The sequence below is a fragment of the Trichechus manatus genome, unplaced genomic scaffold (assembly GCF_000243295.1).
Source record: "Trichechus manatus latirostris isolate Lorelei unplaced genomic scaffold, TriManLat1.0 scaffold00024, whole genome shotgun sequence".
Lineage (NCBI taxonomy): Eukaryota > Metazoa > Chordata > Mammalia > Sirenia > Trichechidae > Trichechus > Trichechus manatus.
In genome coordinates, this window is record NW_004443960.1 from 18,092,191 (window position 1) to 18,115,872 (window position 23,682).

The following is a 23,682-nucleotide window of genomic DNA, read 5'->3' on the forward strand; positions in this document are numbered from 1 at the left end:
ATGGATTGGTATTTTGCTTGCCTGTGTTACTTGGAGTGGGTTTCTGTTTCTTGCAACCACGGTGTCTCTGAACAGCAGCCACTTTGGAAGGTCTCCTCCCAGCACTCAGTGGTCTGGCCCTGACTCCCCGCCATTTTCTCTGAGGGCAGCTTGGAAAGGCCTAATGTGTAGCTGTGGGAAGGGGAAGCATTATTTCTTTATGGTGTCTGTGTGGTGCTTTGTGAAGACTTGGTAGAAGTTTCCAGAGAGGGGCTTCACCCATCTCCCAGGCTCATTGCAGGATCGATGCATCATTTTCTGCTGGGAATCCTTGCTTAACCTTTTGGAACAAGCGCAGCCACTATTCACAACTAGAAGCGTACGCTGTCGTGACAGCGTCCCTGTCCCAAAAGCAAGCAGGGTCCAGATACCAAGGATAGTTTTTTATAGTTCAAGCAAGTCAAGGAGGTCCCCGGGTGGTGCAAATAGTTTGCGCTCAACTATTAACCTAAAGGTTGGTGGGTCAAACCCACCCAGTAGCACCATGGAAGAAAGGCCTGGCAACCTGCTTCTGTAAGATTACAGCCAAGAAAACCCTACGGGGCACAGTTCTACTCTGTAATACATGGGGTCATCATGAGTCAGAGTCTATTAGGTGGCAGTAGGTTTGGTTTTTTTGGTTTAGGCAAGTTAAAGCATGGCTGAGGTAGGGTGGGGGGCAGGAGAGCAGTGGGGACCAGGGTTCCCTGGAGCAGAGTCTCCACACCTTTATGACACAGTGACGTGGCGATTGTTGAGACCATGATGGAAATACATCAGAGGAGGCAGTGTGCAAGCAAGGATCAGTCTGTTCAATTCATCAACAGTTAGAGCAGGAGATGCTCAGGAAGGTATCCTAGGACGTGCCTCATTCCCCAACCAACCAGCCACCCCCACACCTCTCCCCTGGGGTTACAGACACGTGCGACACGTGTGGTACAGGCCAGGGCTACACTGAGGCACCAGGCAAGTGTGCTTTCACGGTCCAACCAATGAATGAGAACATCAGCCCGGGTCAAGCCAACAGGACTCCCACCATAAACAAAGAGGAAATCTACAGGCACTGAGAGGGTAGAGGGGGAAAGCTTATCCCTTTCCCCAAACCTAGCCTGGCCTTGAGTCTGTTAATACCAAGACTATCTACGTGATTTGAAGCCATTGTCAGAAGGAAGGTCAGGAGCTTCAAGGCCAGATGTCCAGCTTTCAGAACAGCCAAGCCAGTAGGACCGGCAGGAGGAGCATGGGCCAGGCCAGCAGGAAGCCTGAAATGCAAGAGAGATGATGTCAAGTGTGGGGCTTTGAAACTCAGCAGCCAAAGCGAGCTGGCCTCCCTTTCTTTGGCTGCACAGGCTGGGAAGGGTAGAGTATTCAGGGTGCCTGGTCTGGGTCAGAGATCCTGGGAGGCAGTGAACAGGTCATACGGAAGAGGCAAAGCTATCTAATTACCAAATGCTTTTTTGTTTTCTTCTGGGAACTCTGGGAGGCAATTTTTCCCAGCCTTCTTGTGCAGGTAGGTGGGGCCATGTAACTGATTTCTGGCCAATGGATCATGAGTGGAAGTCATTTCTAGGCCTGGTTCTGAAAACCTCCTCCATGACCCTCCACGCTCTCTCATCCACCGTCTAGAGAACAGAGGCAGAGTATGCAACCTAGGACTCTGAGTTACCAAAAGGTAGTGGGAACCTGAGTTCCTAATGACAGTATGGAGCAGAACTCTACCCACTCTCCAATGATTTAGTGAAAAATAAGCCTTTATTGTGTAAAACCATGGAGAATTGGGGATTGTTTGTTACAACACCTAGCATTACTTATCCTGACTCATGTTCAACAGGCAGAATAGCACAGAGGTTAAGAAGCATTGACTCTGAAGCCAGACTTCTGAGATTAGAATCCCAGCTCTTCAACTAGCTGTGCAGCCTCAGGCAAGTTATTGAACCTCTCTGTGACTGAGTTTCCCCCATACGAAAAAATAGAAATATTAGTAGCACCTATCACCTCACCTGGAAACCCTGGTGGCATAGTGTTTGAGAGCTACGGCTGCTAACCAAAAGGTCAGCAGTTCAGATCCACTAGGTGCTCCTTGGAAACCGTATGGGGCAGTTCTACTCTGTCCTATAGGGTTGCTAGGCATTGGAATCAACTCGACAGCAACGGGTTTGGTTTTGGTTTATCACCTCACTAGATTTTTGTAAGGCTTAAATTAATGAATTCAAACAATCCTTTAGAGCAGTGGGTGACACCTGGTAAACACTGTATGTGGTTTGATTGTTGTTAGCTGCCGTCCAGTTGGTCCCCGACTCACGGTGACCCCATGCACAATAGGCTCTAACCTTTGTGATCCATAGTGTTTTCATTGGCTGATTTTCGAAAGTAGATCACTAGGCCTTTCTTCCTAGTCCATCTTAGTCTGCAAGCTCTGCTGAAACCTGTTCAGCACCGCAGCAAAACTCAAACCCCCACTAACGGATGGGTGGTGGCTGTGCATGAGGTGCGTTGTCCGGGATTCAAATTCAAGTCTCCTGCCTAGAAGGCAAGAATTCTACCACTTAACCACCACTGCCTCAAACATCACATAAAAAACAAAACAAAACAAAACCCAAACCTGTTGCTGTTGAGTTGATTCTGACTCATAACAACCCAATAAGACAGAGTAGAACTGCCCTCATAGGGTTTCCAAGCAGCGCCTGGTGTATTCGAACTGCCAACCTTTTGGTTAGCAGACAAAGTCTTAATCACTATGCCACCAGGGTTTCCAAACATCACATAAGTGTTGGTATATTGGTTTTGAAAATTTGACTCAAAGGTCTGGGAGGGCTGGGATCATATCTGTTTTGCAATTCATTATATCACCAGTAAGCAGCCCTAGTGGCGCCATGGTTAAGCACCCAGCTACCAACCTACCAGGGCTCCTTCCTCCTTCCAGAAGATTCCACAATCTACCACCCACCCTAGAAATAAGTCAATTTGGCAAACACTATTGGGAAGCCATCCTGTACCAGGCACTGTGTTAATCTCAAGGACTGGCAGAAATGATCTTGAGGTCCCTGCCCTCAAGCTACTTACTGTCTGGGCTCTAACCATTCTCTCCAACTTTTATCAGCATATTGCAATATTGGCACTAAGCATGGAGAAGCCATCTTGGACTTATCTGGAAATTTTTATTCTCCTATCTAGTTGGAAGCTGGAGGATGGGAAGAACTTTTTCATGTTTAGGTTCACCAACAGAGGTCATTTTGGGAGGTAGCAAGACCTTACTAGCATATGCTTTCCATTTTATCCAAAATACATTTCCTGGATTTGTCAGCCTGTTGAACTCCACTTCATCCATCAAAACCCCATTCAGAGTTACCACCTGCTGAAAATTTTTTCTAACCTTGGTTGATTACTCTTCTCTGCGCTCCTTCTGCATCATCTATTTGCTTATCCTTAATTTGCTTATGCGTCTTTCTTAATTTTGCAATTCTTGTTCCCTCTACCTGTAAGGCTTGTCCCACAAGTATGCGTACATGTGAATCCTTTTTATCATTTGGTTCAGATATCACCTCCTCTGAAAGTTTCTCTGACCTCTTATCCATTCTGATGATGAATTATCCATGCACCATTCTTCCTTCCTTCCTTGGTAATAGAAACATCACACATCGGTTGGGCACATGGCCACCCAGAATAAAGCTTACATTTCCCAGCTTCCTCTGCAGCCAGTGTGGCCATGTGACTAAACACTGGCCAATGAGATGTGCATAGAGGTATGAGGTGCTTGCTTCCAGGAATGTTCCTTAACATAACATCCACTTCTTTCAGGTTTCCTTCACCCTGTTGCCTAGATGTGAAGGCTGGAAGTCCAGCTGCCATCTTGAACCATGAGGATGAAAGCCACACCTTAATATGGGTGGAGAGGTGAGCTGGAAGCAGCCTGGATCCTTGATGACTTTGAGTGCCACCATATTATCCTGGATTGTTTGCCTTTGGACTTCATTTACTCGAGGGAGGAATAAACTTCTGTCTTATTTAAAGCACTATTACCTATGCCAGTAACTTTCCGTTACATCACCCTCTTTTATTTCTTCAGCACACTTATCACTATCTAAGTTACCTTGTTTACTTTTCATTGTCTGTTTCCCACACTGCAAGACAAGCTCCATGAGGACAGGTGCCTGGTCTGTCTTGTTCACCATTATATTCTCAGTGTCTAGAACAATGCGGGCATACACTAGGCACTCAGTAAATACTTGCTGTTAAATAACTGCCTCCTCTTTTAGGCTGTAAGCATCTCAAGACCCAAAGTCTTAGGTCTGATTACTTCCAGCGTCCACAGTCTCTGACATGGGGCCTGGCACACAGAAGGAGCTGAATAGATGTGCACTGAATTGAAAGAGTCGGGAGAGGGAGCTGGGAGGGGTATGGGATTGGCAGGAGACAATGGTGTACCTTTGGTGCTGGGGGCTCCACTCATGACACCAGGCAACTGGGCACCTGTGAACACAAGCAAAAGGTGAGGGTTCCTTGGCCACTCTCCAATCACTGTGGCCCATCACTGTAGCTGCTCCAAGTTCTCCTAAATCTGGTCATCGCAACCACTGACAATTAACATTTCAGAGGCATCCGTTCATTTGACAGGCACCTTTCTAAACATGTTTCATGTGTTTGAAACTTAATCCTCCTAACAAATTTGCAAGGGAAGTATTCTCACCCCCATTGGATAGATGAGACCACTGAGGCTCAGCAACGTTAAGTGATTTGCCAAGCTGACACTGCCAGTAAGGAGCAGAGCTGGAACTTGAACCCCAGTCTGTCTGTTCCAAAGGGGAAGTTTCCTACCCTCCCGCTACCCTGTGACACTACACGAGGCTTCAGGTTGAGGTCTCAGTGAAGGGGCAAGGGTAGAGCCTTCTTCAAGAGGCAGGCGACTTGAGCCTCAGTTCACTCATCTGGAAAATGGGAGCGGTAATAGTTCTTAGCTCCTACAGCTGCGTGAGCATATAAATGTGATATGCTGTGATACACAGGCAGTCACCGGATTACGAACATCTGACTTACCTACAACTCATAGTTACAAACCAACCCCCGTCAAGCTTATGATATGAAAACTTCGAGGTACATAAAATAGTTCATGATAACAAATGGGCCCTACTTGGCAATGTGCATCAAAACATTATTATTATTACTGTATTATTCAGTTAAAGATGTTTTAGTGTATCTGAAAGTGTTTCTTTAATGTTTGTATGCATGGAAAGGTACACTATATGCTGTATACTACAACAAACATTTGACTAACTGACATTAGATACAAACCGTACCTAACTGTTCCAACTTATGGACAAATTCGATTTAAAGACAGATTTAGGAACAGAACTTGTTCATAATCCGGGGACTACCTGTACATATAATGGTGTTTGGTATGGTGCCAGACACACACACAAAAAAATGCTTTCATTCTTTTGGATTTCTGGACTCCTCCATAAAAACCGTGACAGTACTCCTAACTCACGGGTGGGATGGATGAAAATTTGAGAACAAGTTTGAAAAATTTTGTACGCGATGATCCAGAATACTCTAACTGGATTTTGAAAAACACAGCCTTTCATCAAAAAGCAACGTTGCATTTAAGTGGGAGTTAGGACTCGGATGTCACCGAAAAGGGGTTGAGTTAATGGAGACTTGGGAGAGGGTGGGAGAAGGAAAAACCATGAGCTTTGGAATCAGACAGAGCTGGGTTCAAGCCTAACTCCAGCCACTCGCGAGCTGGCTGATCTTGGGTGAGTCATGTAATCTCTCTGAGCCTCAGTTTCTCACCTGTAAAATGGACACAGCTATGCCTCTCTTAGGAGGAGTAAGAGAACCAATGGATGCAGAGTGCTCAGTGTGGTCTCTGGCACACAGGAAGGCCACCATAAATGCATCTCATGGGAAGATAGATCCCCCAGAGGCTGTACTGAGGAGGCAGAAAGGCCCTGGGCAGGTGGGCTGGTGACCCTGGGCACCTGTAGGTTAACTGTCAGTACTTGGCCAGCCGACCCTTGTCGCCAGGACTCGGTCCACTTACCTTTCCGAGTGATGGGTCCCAAATCTAGAACACGGGCTGGGTCAATGGCCACTACATCATTGAGGCGTCTCGAGCATGACTGTGGGGGTGGAAAGCTCCCATTATATCAAAACCTAAATGCACAGTCGCTCTCCAGACTGCCCTTGAGGTGAGCAACTCTAGCCTAAGAACTGGGCCCCACACACCAAACAGCCCTAACTCTGATGCCGTGGTTATCTTAATCTAGAGAATTCCAAACTTCATGCCAAACAAACCCAGCTTTGAATCTTATTTCTACTATCTTTTATCTGTATAATTTTAGGCAAATGAGTTCTTCTCTCTGAGCCTCAGTTTCCTTGTCTATTAAATGAGGGTAATTATAGTACCTCCCTGCCTTGATGATTAAAATGAGGTATGTTAGCAACACACTTAGCACAGTGCACAGACACCTAGTAAGCATTCAACAAATGCCAACTATTAGGAGTCAGTGCCAAATAGGGGTTAAAAGCAGGGGCACTGGGGTCAGGCTGCCTGGGGACATATCTCAGCTCTGCTACTTTCTAACTCTGTGACCTCAATTTCATCTGTACAATTAAAAAAAAAAAAAAAAAACCAAACCCATTGCCATTGAGTTGATTCTGACTCACAGTGACCCTACAGGACAAAGTAGAACCGCCCCATAGGGTTTCCAAGGAGCGGCTGGCGGGTTCACACTGCCGACCTTTTGGTTAGCAGCCGAGCTCTTAACCACAGTGCCACCAGGGCTCCCGTCTGTACAATGGGGTTGATAAAAGAAACTACTTAAAAGATTGTAGTGAGAATTAAATTACATATGACATGTAAAAGTTTTAGCACAGCTCTTGACACACAAAAGGTCTATTATTATAATCATTTAAAATATGTCTGTGACAAGGAAACCTAATGAAGAGGCTCCTACATCTGATCTGCCTCCTGAGGACACAAGAATGGCTTACACATGGGCTTTTAGGAGGCCTAACGTCCATCCATCTATCCTTGCTTCCTCTCTCTCTCTCTACCTCCCATCAATCTATCTACCCATCCATCTTTCATCTCTCCTGCCTTCCTTCCTTCCATCCATCCTTTCTTCTTTCATTCCTTTCTCTCTTCCTTCCTTCCTTCTTTCCATCCTTCCTTCTTTCTCTCCCTCCTTCCTTCTTTCCTTCTTTCCCTCCTTCCATCTATTCATCAATCCACCCACCTACCCATCCGTAATTCCAATAAATACTTATGGATAGCCCACCAAGTGCCAGGCCCCATGCCAGGCTTTGAACAGTCCAGTCCAAAGAGACACTCACCGGCTGGCATTGCTCATTAAGGAAATCGCAGAGATGAACCTCACAGTGAAGGAAAACTAGGTCATAATTGCCTGCAAACATGAACATCTGAACGGAGAACCGGCTTTCCGGGGACACCCCATTCTCCTCCACATGGATAGTGGAATCCTGTAGATTTGGGCAGCTGGGAGGATGACAGGGGCAAGAATCTAACTTCTAGAACAGCTTGAGGGACCTGAGGCCCTCAGCTGTACCTTTAATCTCTATGCAGTATAAAAACAGCATCAGAGAGAATTAAAGAGCCACCCAGGTTCCCTCCATCATGACGACATGGCCTTTTTCTATGTCTCTATGTTTACTCCAAGATATTACCTATAAACTCACACGGTTTAAGTTATTAGGGGCACAGTCTCTGGAGGGAGACAAACTGGCTTCAAATTCCAGCCCTGGCCACCTTCTAGCTAAGTGATAATGAGCAAATTACTCGACCTTGCTGAGCCTCAATTTTCTTATCTGTAAAGTAGAGACAGTAACATCCACCTCACAGCATTGATGTGAGCATTTAATGAAATAATCCATGTATATTTCTCAGTACAGTGCTTGTACATAGTTAAGCTCAGTGATAGATATTAGTATTATTAGTATGTTTTGAATAATAATCTATAAATATGCATTTTCTTTGGTTTTGTCAATTAATTATATTTTTAATAATATTGTGTTCCACAACATTTTCCGTATTGTTTCTATGTTGATAGGTGCTAATATCTACATAATATTCCATCATTACTTAATTAATCCCCTATTTTCAGACATGAACCTATTGCCAAAGGCATAAAAGATACCAAAATGAAAAATAATTGGCATTTCTTTCCCTTGCCTACCTCTTTTATATTAATGCTTCAGAATAAAATCTCAGGAGTGATACTCCTGGGTCAAGGGATGTGGTCATGATATGTAACACCAAATTAATTTTCCAGAAGAGATAAACTAATCTACACAACTGCCAGACATGGATAAAGTGAACATTTCCTCCTAAACGTAATTAAGGCAAAAATATGACCCCAAAGTTACCCAGTACCTGTTTCTGATGATGAAATATTTCACAGGGTCATCCTTGTCTTTAGTGGGTGTGGCATAGCAGTTCTTCAACAACAGGTTAAACCGGGAGGTGTCCCCGGTATCCAAGATGGCGCCCACATAGAGTATGGATTCAACAGACAGCACAGCTGTGGTCCCTTCGTAAGGGGACGTGTAGTTCTGGTCTTGGAAAAGGGCCATCCTAACAATGAACTCTCCTTCCCCATCCACACTGATGTTCAGGGAACTGAGAAAAGGAAAACCACAAGAGTGGAAATATTAGGTCTTAACCTGAGGGAGCAAAATAAATCAAGCCCCTCATGTGTAGAAGTTCATGGAGGAAAGGAATATCTTTGATCTGTAAATGAACTATTCGGTCATTCATTTAAACTGAGTATCTGCTAGCTTCTAGGCACCAGACTAAGGAGCCCCGGTGGCACGGTGGTTAAGGGCTCAGCTGCTAACCGAAAGGTCAATGGTTTGAGCCCATCAGCCACTCCTCGGGAGAAAGGTGTAGCAATCTGCTTTTATAAAGATTACAGCCTAGGAAACGCTATGGGGCAGTTCTACTCCATCCTGTAGGGTCGTCAGAATCGACTTGATGGCAACAGGTTGTTCTGGAGGCACAAACTTGAGTCAGAATTGACTCAACGGCAACGGGTTTGGTTTTGGGGTTCAGGGAAACTTGACGAACATAGAGTCTGTCTCCATGATTTCTGTCAATCCTCCCGGCAGCACAGGTCAAACCTATCTCTGTCATTCAAAGAGTAACTTGAAGTACAGACCTTGTCGTCTTCTCTGTAGAATGGAGCTGAGAACTAGTTTTGTGGATGCACAATTTATTTTTAGCAGCAGATCTCTCCACCTCCATAATCTTCAGTGAAACACCAATTTTAACAAGATTAAAAGAAACCAGACTAGTTGCCCTTGAGTCTATTATGACTCATGGCAACCCCAGGCATTTCAGAGTAGAACTTTGCTCCATAGAGTTTTCAATAGCTGTGAGTCTTCAGAAGTAGATCTCCAGGCCTTTCTTCTGAAGCGTCTCTGGATGGATTCGAATCGCCAACCTCTCGGTTAGTAGCCAAGCGCTTAACCATTTACGCCACCCGGGGGCTCCTTTTAACAAGGTCGGTGGCTTTAATTTTTACTTTTTATGAACTTTGAGCCCCAACACAATACAGTCTGAAAACCACAGAACTGGAAAATTTCTAAAGATCCTTCTGATCCTGCCACTCCCTGAATCCAGGAGGCAATGAGGAAATGGGAAGGGCACCCTGGATTTCTCAACTTCTGACATCCCAGAAAGTCCCCTGGAAAGTCTAAGAATTAGAAGGAATTCGTTCAGCTCCAAGCACTGGAGATACAGCAGTGAACAAAACAGACAAAAATCCTTGCCCACATGTACTCGCCTCCAAACTGTCATTTGGTCCTGTTTCTGGTGTGGGTGGGGTGCTATTTATCCAATCAAATAATTTTCTTAAAAGCAAGATGCAGGGTATTCTGGCCTCGGCTTAAATTCCACACCTGCAGGGAAGCCTTCTCACCCCCACCACCCCCAACCGCAAGTTTAGGTCAGGAAATCTTGCTCCCTGCTCCCAAAGCACCCCATGTTTCTCCCGCATAGCATTCATTTCACCTGTAAATGATTATTGGCATAATTAGTTGTTTAATGCCTTCATCCCCAAGATGAATGTACTTGTCCTGTGTTTTTGTCCCGTAGCCCACTTAACAAACACTGTTTCATATTGCTGCACTGCTTCATAATAATAATCTTTAACGTCCACGTATTATTCTATGTCTGCTTTGTTCATACTGAACATCCTTAATATACGATTAACAAATACTTGTGGAATGGTTGATTGAATGAATGAAAGGAGGCTGGGAGTGTTCCAACGGTATCCCATACTGTGCTTGAAGTGGGTGTGGTCAATGTCACAGTTACAGCCAAAGGGCAAGGGTCAATGCTGTACCTTACGATGGGCTGCAGGGCAGTCTGGAGGCTGACTTTCATGTCCAGTGGGTAGGCACACTGAAAGTTGATGTTGAGGATGGTGTCTCTGATGATGAAATTGTTGACCAAGTAGAACGTGTTACTATAGATGGCATGGGTTTGATTTCTCTTTGGCAGAAAAATAAAACCACATACATGTTCACGTAAGTGTGTGCGTTGATGAAGCTCAGGCTCAGATGTTTCTGGCTCCAGAACCAGTGCTCTCAACCATTCTGCCACACTGCCTGTTGATCTCAAGGAGGTCAATGGGACTCCCTACCCAATGGCATTGACTTTTTATGGGGAAGGGAGTGAGGACCCAGGTCAAAAGCTAGAACAATAAATTACCGACCCTGGGGAAGAGTCAGGAACCACTGTACTTGCTCCTCTGTTGACCCCTCCCAAATCATCTCTAATTAAAATAATCATAATCTTAGATTACAGTCATTGAGCTCAAGTGTCATACCTGTCCTAAGCTCTTTACATGGACCACCATGTTTAATCTTAGATAATCCTAAAGGACTAAAAGGCTAAGTGATTTACCCAAGTCTTATAGTTCCTGCATGGGAGAGCCCAGCAGCCCCCCTCTCACCGTTCTGCCAGCAATGCTTTGAACACCGCTCACCTCCAGGATGTTCCCGCAGGCACCAGCCTGGGCAGGGCTGGTCACAGACAGCCAGTTCCTCTCCTCCCACTGCAGGATGCTGCTGCAGTTCCGGTCCCGCAGGTAGGCAATGACCTCTTCCCCAAAGCCCAGGCCTTGCAGTTGACACTTGCCCAGTGACACTTTGATCTCTTTGGCCCCGCAGTCCAGCTGAGGCTGTAGACTGTGGACATCTGGAAAGCCGAGAGGGGGTAAGGGGCGTGGACAGTGGAAAGACCCTACATTCTCGGACCTTTGGTAAAGCCACTGTGCCCACAAGGAGATGGGTAAGCTGGAAGGGACCCAGATAGCATTCACACGTGGGCTGGTGGCTAGGTGAGGTTGGCAAAGAAGCCTCTGGTCCAAGATTTCCAAGCATACTGTATGTGCAGACTTGGCTAGGGTTTTTGTGCCTGGTCCCTCTTGGGGACTGGGATTTTTCTAGTCTGCATTGCAGACTAGACTCAAAGTTAGCTACATATTGCTCCTACTTCCTATCTTTGTGAAGCCAGCTCAGCTGACCAGGTTCAGAGCCATCCTATTCATTCATTCATTCAAACATTTATTCAACAAATATTGCTTGAAGATGTACTATCTTCCAGGCTCTGTTCTAGGCACTGGGGATACAGCGCTTATCAAAACCAACAAAATCTCAACCCATATGAAACTTATATTCTGATAGGGGAAGACAGTAAACAAATAGAAATACATTTAATTAATTCATGGATGCATTGATTCAACATACACTTACTAACCACCTCCTCCACGTGCTAGGCTCATTCAACACAAAAATAAAGTATGCACCGTGCCCATCGAGATTCCTTGGCCTTGTGTAAAAACTAACCTACTAACAGCTTATTACAATTCAATATGATGAAAGTACTAATAGAAGTATGTTCCAGGTGTGTGGGGTGGGGGTTGGGAGAGCATGACCCAGAAGGTACATATAAGTCTGTTGGCTAAGTCAGAGAAAGATTCCTAAGGGTTGGATCTTGGTAGTGGGTAGGAGTTTTAAAGATGAATAGAGGAAGTGAAGACATTCCAGGCTCAGGGAACTGCGGAGGCAAAGGCATGGAGGTGTTGGTGAGAGGATGGTGTGTTTGTAGAAGGTCAGAGAGCGCAGAGTTCAGAGGTACAGGAACTTAGAGTGGGAGGGACCGAGCTGTGGGACATAGAGAAGAAAGAAAAGCCAGATCATAAAGGGATTGTGTCTGGAAAACAATAGGGACCCATGGAACAGCTATTTCAGCCAAGAAGAACTGCCAAGGATGCCAGTTACAGGTGGGTTTCCTCAAAGCCCAACCTCTGAATCCGACCCTCTGAGGACTCATCCACCCAGTAAGCTACTACATGGCAAACCCAGGACTGGACAGGAGACTGTCCATGTCCCTGACATGAAGGTTCTGCAGACATTTGAACTTATCTCCCACACTGGCAGAGTTCTTGTCCCCAGTCCCTTTGACTGTCCCTCATGGGTCAAGCCCACCCATGCCAGCGCCCTTTTCCACAGCCTTGGTTTCAGCTGCAGGCCTGGCTCTTTTTCCATCCCTGCCCTCTCATCCTTGCAAACCCACTGGCTTCATATCATCTGGAATAGAGAACCAAATTCCCTTGACCTTAGTTCCATGTCTCCTTCTCTGGTCCATACCTTGTCCTGACCCTCTGAAGCTCCCTCCCTCCTGCCTCACCCCCAGGCCCTGCCCACCCAGGAAGGCAGCCACAGCCCCACTCCCCTGCCCAGACCCTGCTGAATCGCTCACCAGAGCTGTTGAGGTCCTGCCTGCAGAAACAGCCCCAGACACCATCGTGCAAGCGGCACTCCTCCTCAGAGCGGCAGGACTCTTCACACTTGTCCTGCACGGTGGAGGGGTCTGGTTGTATCAGGGAGGAGGCATGGAGAGAGAAGATCAGGAAGCAGGGCAGGGCAGGACCCGAGGTCACTAAGTCCAACCTTCTCATTCCTCCGAGGCCCAGAAATCTTTCCCAAGGTCGGGTGATAGTAAGTGGAATGGCCAAGCCTCAAGCTCAGACTTCCTGACCCCGAATCCAGTGGAGTAAATGAGAACCCCAGAGCTGCCATCTTAATGATGACTACGTGCCCAGCACTATTCTAAGCCCTTTCCATGGGTTAGCTTATTCAATCCTCACTATAACTATATGAGACAGTGTAGCAGAGTGGTTAAGCACATGGATGCTGGGGCTAGATTGCCTGGGTTCAAATCCCAGCTCTGCTAGATTCCAGCTCTGTGATGTTGGGGAAGTTACTTAACCTCTCTGTGCCCCAGATTACTCACCTGGGATAATTAGGGCCCCTATCTCATGAAGTTGGTGGGATGATTAAATTAGTATGTCTAAAGTGCTTCTTCAAATAGTAGCAGGGGCATTGTAAGCACTATGTAATAGCTGTTCCTTTTGCCATTACCCATTTTTCAGATCAGAAAACTGAGGCTCAGAGAAGTAAATTAAACTTCCCAAAATGGAACAGGTATCCAAAAGAGCTTGAGTTCTTAATGTCATGCCATACAATGTTTATAAATCAATTTCACCCCTGAATCATGAGCTTCTGGCTTTACTTGAAATGTTGGAAGACCTGACAACCCTTGGGCTATGATCACCTTGAGCAGGAACTGGAGAGCTGAGCTGAGGCGTTTTGTGTCGTCTACTCTTAGCCTGGAGCGCCGGTGGCGTGGTGGTTAAGAACTCAGGCTGCTAACCCAAAGGCCGGCAGTTTGAATCCACCAGCGGCTCCGTGGAAACGCTATGGGGCAGTTCTACTCTGTCTTATACGGTGGCTGTCAGTCAGAATCGAATAGACGGCATGCGTGTTGTTGTTTTTTTTTTTAACTCTTGACCTGTTCCACTCAAACCCTACTGACCCCTGGACATTTCACTGGGTGGTCCTGGCCTGTAGCTGCCCCCAGGCCTCCGCTGCTTACCTGTGCAATATCTCAGGTCACAGTCAGGCGTGCCGTCCAACCTGTACACGTAATACCCATCAGGACAGGCCTTCACTGACACCTCCTTATTCCAGAGGCAGCAATTTTCACTCCAGTGGGCACAAGCAGTGCGGGTGACAATGCCTTCCTCAAGGGAAGGGTGGGTCCCGTTCAGCCACATGGGAGCAGCCGTCTGGCACCGGAACATCGGGACACAGGTCTCCGGTATCTGGACTCCCCCTGCACCCACAAAGCGGTACCAGCCTTGCAGGTTCTTATCACACGACTGGACATCTTCTGTGTTCTCTGTGCTTCTGGAGGGTTCATCCAACACGGTGTAATTCTGGCAGGGGTCAAAACAGACTTCGGCCTCTGGGGTGCCAGGGGCTCCACACTCCACGTCCAGCCCATAAGAACTGGCTTTGGTAAGGTTTCTGGTACCTGGGAAAGTGCCAGATTGTACTCGGGTTAACTGAACAATCCCAAAGCCTACTGGGCCTTTATCCCCCTCACACAGACATTATTCTGGAAATGCTGAGGACCCTTGGATACTCTGGTGGCATAGGGTCAGTGAAAAAGAGGAAGACCCTCAACAAGATGGATTGACACAGTGGCTGCAACAATGGGCTCAAGCATAACAACGATCATGAGGATGGCGCAGGACCAGACAATTGTTTGTTCTGTTATACACAGAGTGGCTATGAGGCGAAACCGACTTGATGGCACCTAACAACAACAACAACAACGGCCCTAAACGGAGTCCCTAGGTGGTGCAGATTGTTAAGCACTTGGCTACTGGCTACTGAGTGAAAGGCTGGGCGTTCGATCCCACCCAGAGGCACCTCAGATGAAAAGCCTGGCAATCTGCTTCCCCAAGGTCACAGTCATGAAAACCCTATGGAGCACGGTTCTACTCTGCACACATGAGGTCACCATGAGTCGGAACGGACTGGATGGCAACCGCTGCTGGTGGTAAAGACCTTAATGAGGTCAACAGCCACGCAGTCCATGCACTAACCATCAAAGTCCATCACCTTGGGGTCAGAATCATCCGTGAGGGCTTTGGGTAGTATTTTATAAGCATTAAAGCCATCAAGGCCACCTCTCTGCACAACCCCAGGGGGCATCATTCAATTGAGCTTGTGAATGGCGCCCCCTGGAGTGTGCACAGCTCCCTGTTCCACCACACATGGCAGCCGGCTTGACCTGCCTTTTTATCCAGTACTTGTATTTCCCATTATAAGGGTAATACAGGCTCACTGGGGAAAAAAAAAAAACAAGCATCATTAAAATAAATAAAGTAGAAATGAAAGTTGTCATAATCCCATCCCAAGCCAAGTAACCATAAATTTGTTCTATAGTCTTCTGATTCCTGCTACACAAAGTTTAAAATACAGGCTATTTTAAAAAACAAAATCAGAAACGGATTCAGTGCTATACAGCTTCTCTTTCCCACTTGGGTCTTTATTTAATATATTGTAGACATTTTTCAATATCTGTGGATACAGATTTAGTACAGGATTTCTCAGCCTTGGCACTATTGACATTTTGGACTGGATAAATCTCTTTGTTGGAAGCTGTCCTGTGCATTGTAGGATGTTCAGGAGCAATGCTGGCCTCCACCCACTAGATGCCAGTAGCACCACCCTCCATCCCAGGTTGTGGCAACCAAAAATGTCTCCTAGCGTTGCCAAACTTCCCCTGGGGAGCAAAATCACCCCTAGCTGTGAACCATTGATCTAATAGAGCCATTTTCTGATTGCTAATCTTCTGTGGTTTTTAACAGTTTCAAGGATTGTGATACACTCTTTTAAATGCACAAAGAGACAGATGTGAAAGGGAAAGACCACAGGTGTTGGGGCTGGCAGACGATTTGACTCCCCTGAGACTCATCTGCAAAACAACACCTGCGAGCACAGGGCTCCCAGCTTCACCCATTCCCATGCCCTGGGTCATGATGTTTGCCACATCCGTGCGTACTTGTCCTGTTACTTACTTACAATGTTTCTTTCAACGATTCTTTTTTATAACGTTTTGTCCTAAAAAGTAATATCTGTGAAACCACAGACATGATGTACTAGTTATATATATTTTTTCTATTACACACAAAAGTAATTATATAGATACTGTTTTTTTTTTTTAAGCTTATCCATGCACCCCTAGAGTCATCTTGGGCTATGTATGCCCCATTTGGGGAAATACAGTCTTAAAGGATTGTTAGAGAATTAAATGAGATAATATGTATTAAATGCCAAGCAAAGAGCTGGGGTCATGGAATTCCAGCTAGTTCTCTTTTCTAATTCTGATTTGTTGAAGAGTGTGGGTGCCTGAATGATGGTTTAAGCCCACAGACGTGGTATCAAAGAATAGGCAAATCCACAGAGACAGAAAGTGTATTTGTGGTTGCCAGAGGCTGGGAGGAGAGGGCAATGTGTCCATGTGGGAGGGGGGTGACTGTTTCATGGGTCCAGGGTTTCTGTTTGGAGTGATGGGTAAAAACTAGATAGCAGTGATGGTTGCACAGCATCATGAATGGATGTAATGTCATGGAATTGTACCCTTCAGAATGGTTAAAAGGGTAAGTTTCATGTTATGTGTATTTTACCGCAACAACAAAGAGAGAGGTTTTCAAGCCTCGCTCATGTTTGTGCTTACGTTAAGGAAAGGTGTCTCGACACCTGTTGTTCTTGGATGATTTCCTGCAGGCTCTGTACTTTCCCACCAGAGGCCTTGAGCTCAAACACTGCCCCCCCACAGGTGACATGAGCTCAAACCCCCCCCCCCCACCCACACACACAGGTGACATGGGCAGAAACGTTCCCCTGATGTCAAGCCTGAGAATACTTTGTATAAGCATCTAAGATGCCCAAATCCTAGAACATCTGTGGAAAGGCCATAGAGAGATCATCCAATCTAGTCCTTTCATTTTACAGATAAGCAAATGGATACCCAGGAAGGGGAAGGCACTTGCCGAAACAAGCGGACACAGTGACAGAGTGGCCGAGAGAGGAATGCAACCAAATCTTTCGGTTCTCAGTCCTTTGCCGTCTATAATCATTCATTTATTAATCTTCTCCAACCAGGGGTCTCCAACCTCTCCCACACCTGAGCAGAGGTTAGATCATCGGCTCCCACTGCCCTTTGAGGGTGATTTCTGATTTGGCCCTTGACTCTTTGAGGGATTATGACTTATCCCAGTTCCTACCACCACATTTCTCCTGACCTCTAGCCTCTGAGTCTCAGCTTTAGACCAGCCCCCTTCTCTCACTGACCCTGAACTTTCTTCTCTGAACCTCCGCATTCACTCTACAGCTCTTGCTGGGCGTCTGAGATGCCCCGGTGAGCACAGCACTCACCTGGCTGCTCTGCAGACACCAAGGTCAGAAGGCAGGAAGCCAAGGTCAGCCACAGGAGTCCAGAGCCCTCCATCCTTGGCATACGCTAAGGCGTGCAGGTCACTCAGCAGTGTGTAGACTCTTTCTGCAGCTATGGGAAGGGAAAGACCAGTTAGGACCAGGGCAACGACCTCTGGGTGTGAGGGCGAGAAGGGAACTCACATCAGTGGAGCACCTACTCTATGACACGCCTTGTACTAAGCCCCTTATGCATCTCATCTCATTTCAGGCTCTCTGATAACATATTCATGATATTCCTATCTACAAGGAAAGTACTATTATCACCCTATTTTACAGATGAAGAAGCCAAGATAGAGAGAACATTAATCCAATAAGTATTTACTGAGCCTCTCTGACGTGCAAGTACTGTGCTAAAAGTTAAATAGCTTGCTTCGTGCCAAAGGTCCATGTTTTCAGAAACAAAACCTTTGATGTCTTTCATGAATGATTGTATTGTTTTAAAGCAGGCCCGACTTAGAGAAAGAAAGTGGGAGGTAGGAGACTGGCCGAAGGGGTGAAGTTGACAGAAAGAAAACCAAAGGCAAGCTTGGAGCTGGCCAGTACTGCAGAATGTCCTTTAAATTTCTCAGGATGGTCCCTGCTTGGGTGTGAGGTAGAAGCTCTCTGGAGATTAGATGGAGGAGGGTTATGGTGCCCGTGAGTACCTACAGACAAAAGTAGTGGCTGTCCTTTCTTGGATCTATGCCTCAGACACAGAATAAATTGGAAACAAAGTCATAATCCCATGAGAGTTGACATAATCCAACAGCCTCCAGAGAAGTCTTCTACGTGTGTAGATTTCCATGAGGGCAGGATCATGTCAGACCAAATCCCATGTCTCTTGCACTTAGCGCAGTACCAGGCACACAAGTGGTGCTCAATAAAGTTGAGGGATGAGTGAATAAATAAAGGGGGGATGGAAACACAAAGAGCAATGAGAATTACCCACGCTCAAATCACAGTTCTTCTTCTGGAAACCTGTTACCCAGGATGGGCAAATCTTTGGATGACTTCTTATAGCCTCCAGAAGATTTCAGTTGAAGATAGAGAGCTGCTTCTGGAAGCGATATCATGAATCTGTGATCAGAGAGCAGGGACAGAAGGGCACCCAGCACTGGTACCTCTTGGAGAGGAGATCCCAAGTAGATGCCTATCTTCCTGGGTAAGACACGGCACCTGTAGGCCTGGCACACCAGCAGGCATCTAGAATGATGGGCTGAACTGCACATAGAGTGATATCTGGAGCACTTGACAGTGGCCAGGGTCCAAACTCCTTGCTGGGTCCTAAACATGTCCAGAAACAAACAAGCCCAGCAAGTCCAGTGGGTCAAGGAAGAAAGCCCCTCAGGAGAAAGTCTGCTGAGACTTGGAGCAGGACTTACCTTGGGGTCAGATCACAGAGCATAGGAGGGAGGCGCTCCTCCTCTGGCTAGCCATGGGAAAGCAAGCTTGCTGTGGGCTGTCCTTTTATTGCAATCTCCCACCAATGTGGCTCTCCACGATTGGTGCTGAGGTATGACTCAAGTTAATCTAGGAGGCATATGCCAGGCTTGCTGAGTACTGTGAGATAAGCAATTTACTGCAAAGAATGGTGAAAGAAGCACCCTTTGCCACCACCACTCCAATGTAAACCCTTCCAGCAGTCTAACTTTCATCCAAAACTTCCCTAAGAACAACAGCAGTATGTCCTGAGTGTTGACCATACTGGGCGTTGATGACTGCTTTGCACTCATCACTTCATGTTTAATCCTCACAATAAACCAAGGAAGCTGGTACTGTATTTACTACCGAAAACAAAACACTAATTAATCAAAAGGAAGCTTAATATTTAAAGGGAAGTGGAGAAAAATCAAACAGGGACTTTTTTGTACAAGGGATTTTCAACTGTACCTTGTGCTCTTGGCTAATCACCTTCGAATCTTCTGCCTCTGTCTGGAGGCCACTTAGCTTTGGACTAGTTAAAACCAGGGAATAAATAAAGAAAGGGGAATGGGCGTCTCCCGCACTTGACCCATAGAATCTACCCAGTTTTAGATACTTAATGTTGAGGAGTCTTGAAAATGGTCAACTTAATGATGGTGAATTATGAGGTGGCAAAGGATAGACAAGGCTTCAGGGCAAAATAAGCATCAGAATAGCCTCTTCTCCAATCCCCTTTGATAGGCTGGCTATCCTAGAGATTAGAAGGTGTGGAACTGAGAGGAGGCTGTAAAACACTAGACTTTGAAATCCAGGCTTGGACTTGAATTTTATGGCATGGTAGATGTTGTGGGGTTGGTAAAAGAGCCAAAGCTTTGACAAAACAAATGGCTACTGCCTTGTCTTAGTTATCCAGTTCTCCGATAACAGAAATACCACAAGTGGATGGCTTTAACAAACAGAAATTTATTCTCTCACAGTCTAGGAGGCTAGACGTTCAAATTCAGTGCACCAGCTCCAGGGGAGGCTTTCTCTCTCTCTGTCAACTCTGGGGGAAGGTCCTTGTCATCAATCTTCCCCTGGTCTAGGAGTTTCTCAGCGCAGGGACCCCAGGTCCAAAGGACACACTCAGCTCCCGGCTCTTCTTTCTTGGTGGTATGAGGTCCCTCTCCTCTCTGCTCCATTCTCTCTTTTATATCTCAAAAGAGATTGACTCAAGATACAACATAATCCTGTAGATTGAGTCCTACCTCATTAACATAACTGCCTCTAATCCTGCCTCATTAACATCATTGAGGTTAGGATTTACAACACATAGGATAATCACATGAGATCACAAAATGGTGGACAACCACACAATACAGGGAATCATGGCCTAGCCAAGTTGGTACATATTTTTGGGGGACACCATTCAATCCATTAACATGCCTCTTCTGTGTTACCCTGGGACTCTTTAAGGAGCCAAGGGTGGTGGGGTGGGGGTGTGAAAGTGGGGGTCTGACATTGGTAACATCTTCTAGCAAAACCCCAACCTGGGGGAAGAAAAAGTGCTAGAAGCCACCGTCTCTACTCTTGTTCAAAGAACTCAACTTGGCTTTGTCTTGGGTTCCTGAAAGATAGCCCTTGGAATTCCCCATCAATAGAGGGGCTATCGTCTTCTAAAGAGCCAGGCAACACTTAAACATGTGAAGAGAAGTGGGACCCAAAGATCAAACCTGGCAACTAACCTTAGAAAGGGAAGGAGGCATAATGCAATCAATTATGCATGTTCAATGATTCAGTCAAACTTGACTATGCAATGAAGCCAATAAAAAACTTTGAACATGGAAGTTCCTTTTGATGATGCATGTGGGAGGACGGGGCATCTCTGGGACAAGAAGCTCCACTCCAAACCCCCACCCCCTACCTCACCTGTGCATCTCTTCTTGTGTATCCTTTTTTGGTTATATTAAATTTGTTGTGTGTATAGCCGTTTCCCTGAGTTCTGTGAGTGGTTCAAGCTTATTATTGATCCCACCAGGGACAGTGAGAGCCAGTAGGGCCTGGTGTCTGCCTATTTGGTATTCAGAAGAAAGAGTCCTTCTAACTTGTGAAGACACAGCTCTGGGTGGCTGCGAGACAGAAGATGGCTGAACAGGCAGTCAATCTGAAGGACAGAGTCCTTCTAATAGTAAGGTCTGACTTAACCCTGTGTAGGTCAGACAGAGAAAGTGCCACTGGTTGGCTGGTGTCAGAAATAATGAATGAACGGGAAAGCATGGATATGAATAATCTTCACATTTTGGGAGTCGGCCTTATGTCAATTTTTATTTACTTATCTACTCTCGATGCAATTGTAAGAACGTGTCAAGATGTAAACAATTTATTCCCAGGAAAAATGTGTTCATGACTGCAATCATGTACAACTGAATCAGCTGGTGCCACTCACCTAGGTGGTAACTCACTCCCTCCTAGCCAACTGGCCAACCTTTCCATTTCAAAGGACTTCAAGCTGAAGCTGATCTTATCAATCATTAACCCCTACCTTTCCTTTGTTCTCCATGTATATAGACCCCTCTCTTCACTTGAATGGTGGAGTGCCTTGTATTTTTACTTAGCGCTGCCCAGCTAGAGCTGTATTACTCCTCAATAAAACTCCTTTTCTTTCACTCCTAACAGAGTACGAGATTTTCTTCTTTGTCACTTGCATCCTACTTCAAGAAAATTCAGGCCATCACTCCTTGACCTCACTAAACTTTGTGTCTCCTTCCTCTAGAAAGATAAACATCCACTTCCATCTTCCACTTCCCCCCACAACCTCTGATGAAACGGTCTTCCTCCTTATCAAAGTCAGTTCCTCCACCCTTCTTCTGACCCCTTAATTCCAACCAGAATCATGTTAAGGTTGCCTCACAGACAAATCTCTTAGACATTTTTTCAGTCCCCTTGTCATCTCATTTGTTTGCTGCTTCCTCTGGTCCTCTGCTTTTCCTTGACTCCCATGTAACACTATTTTCTTGATCCTCTGCTACATATTTGAACTCTCTTGCTTTATCATTATGGGATTCCCTTCCTCCATCTGTCATAAAAATGCTGATAGGCTCCATTGTTCTTGTCACTCCATAGAATTTCCCTGGGAGATGTCAAATTATCTCATGGTTCCAAGTACCATCCGCAAGCTAGTGAATTCCAAATCTCTGTCTCCAGCCCTGCTACCTCCCTCAACTTCAGATCCATCTACCCAATTGCCTGCTCAACCTCTCTGCTTCAGCTGAGATGCTTGAGGCATCTCATACCAAACAGGTCCAAATCTAAACTCATCAATTCCCCTAAATCGCCTCCTCCTTATTGTATCATCTATCTTAATCAGTGGTACCATCCATGTGGTGACCCAAGTTGGAAATCTGACTCCCTCCTTCCTAGGTTCTTTCTTTTCGCCTTCAGTCTTAATTTCCAATAATCAACAGAACTTGCCATTTGACCTTTCAAATATTTCTTGAATCTCTCATTCCTTCTCCATCTCCACTTCTCTGACCTAATTCAAGCCACTATTGTCTCTTACCAGGGTGATTTTAACAGCTGCCTAATGTGTCTCCCTACTTTCTTTCATGTCCCTTTTGAGTCTGTTATCTCCCCTGCAGCCAGACGCATCTCTCAGTATTATCCCCACTCCTCCTGAGCTTTATGGTCCCTGGGCTCTGACCCTGTTCACAGCTCCTATCTCACCTACAGTTTCTTGGTTCTCTGAACTCTTCCCCACCTCCAAACCTCTGCATATGCTATTCCCTTGCCTGGGGCACTCTACCGCCTGTCTCTTCCTACTTACCAAGGAGGTTCACCTGCTCCAGGTAGACTTTTCTAACGCCACAGGCTGAATGGTGCCCCTTCTCTGTGTTCCTGTGCCTCTTCTGGCTGATTCCAATAAGGCTCAACTACCTGCTAACTTATCTGTCTGCCCTGAAGGCTGTTTTTGTAGTTGTAACCTCAGCACCTGGCCTCAGAACTGATGTCTAGTACATATTTGTTGAGTAAACAAAGGGACAAAATCACAATATGGACACTCCAGATCTTCTCCAGTGAGTAATGCCTCAAGGTTGTGGCTGCCACTGTCTTAGTCAAACTGTGGTGAAAAGAAGCAACATCCTGCCTCAGGGCCTTTGCACTTGTTCTCATTGCCTGGAATGCTGATATTCTGATAGCCCTCATGTTCACTCCTGTAATTCTCTCAGCCTATATTTTCCTTATCAGAGAGACCTTGCCTGACCATCCTATATTCATAGCACCCTCATTGCTCTATCCCCCTTTCCTTGATTTTCTTTTCCTCAGCACTTGTCACCACCTAACGAATCACATAGCTGTTGTTTATATGTCTCCCCCTTATTAAGCTCTTTAATGAAAAGGGCTCTGTTAGTTTTAATTACTTGCCATGTGCTTGGTGCCTAGAAGAAAAGCCTGGCACTGAATCTATGCTCAAAATACTTGTTGAATATACTGAGCTGAATAACTGACTGATAGAAAACAAGAACGAAAAGAAAAGGAAAAGGAAAAGAAAGGATAGTAAAGGAATAGAGGGGGCCGAATGATTCATTCAGATGTGCTTTCGTTGCCCCCAACTCTTGATTTCTGCCCTTGTTTTTATCTCCCATGGTCTAGATTTTTCCTTTATGTTCTGCTGTAGCTGAGTCAAAGTGCAGATGAATCCGAACATGGCCCAGCCAGGCCCAACTGACCATGAACTGACCAAGGACAGGGCTGGGATCAGCACTGCGGTCCTTCTACGTAAAACTCTATGTAAAGGCAGCAGGCATGCGTATCCTCAATGTGTGTCTGCTTCCGATAAGAGGTCCCTTGACCTAAGACACACTGTCCTTACAGCCCCTACTTGCTGATACACACGTGTGTTTTTCC

General features: G+C 45.9%; 1 protein-coding gene across 3 annotated transcripts; it reads right to left on the reverse strand.

The window, feature by feature from the left end:
* Positions 1-1,221: 1,221 nt before the first annotated feature.
* Positions 1,222-18,928, reverse strand: GP2 (glycoprotein 2). 3 transcript variants are annotated; one of them, XM_004373305.1, is made up of 12 exons: positions 18,775-18,928; positions 17,734-17,747; positions 17,338-17,461; positions 14,524-14,532; positions 12,806-12,916; positions 11,028-11,239; positions 10,383-10,531; positions 8,411-8,656; positions 7,354-7,516; positions 6,059-6,137; positions 4,444-4,488; positions 1,222-1,280 (listed from the first exon to the last, which is right to left on the reverse strand). In XM_004373305.1, the coding sequence occupies exons 3-12, from the start codon at positions 17,417-17,419 to the stop codon at positions 1,222-1,224; spliced, it is 1,155 nt and encodes a 384-aa protein (XP_004373362.1). In that variant the 5' UTR covers positions 17,420-17,461; positions 17,734-17,747; positions 18,775-18,928. The 3 variants fall into 3 exon arrangements, with proteins under 3 accessions (XP_004373362.1, XP_004373361.1, XP_004373360.1); XM_004373304.3 differs by lacking the exons at positions 14,524-14,532; positions 17,734-17,747; positions 18,775-18,928 and adding an exon at positions 13,982-14,422 and having other exon boundaries at positions 17,338-17,434; XM_004373303.1 differs by lacking the exons at positions 14,524-14,532; positions 17,734-17,747; positions 18,775-18,928 and having other exon boundaries at positions 17,338-17,419.
* Positions 18,929-23,682: the final 4,754 nt, after the last annotated feature.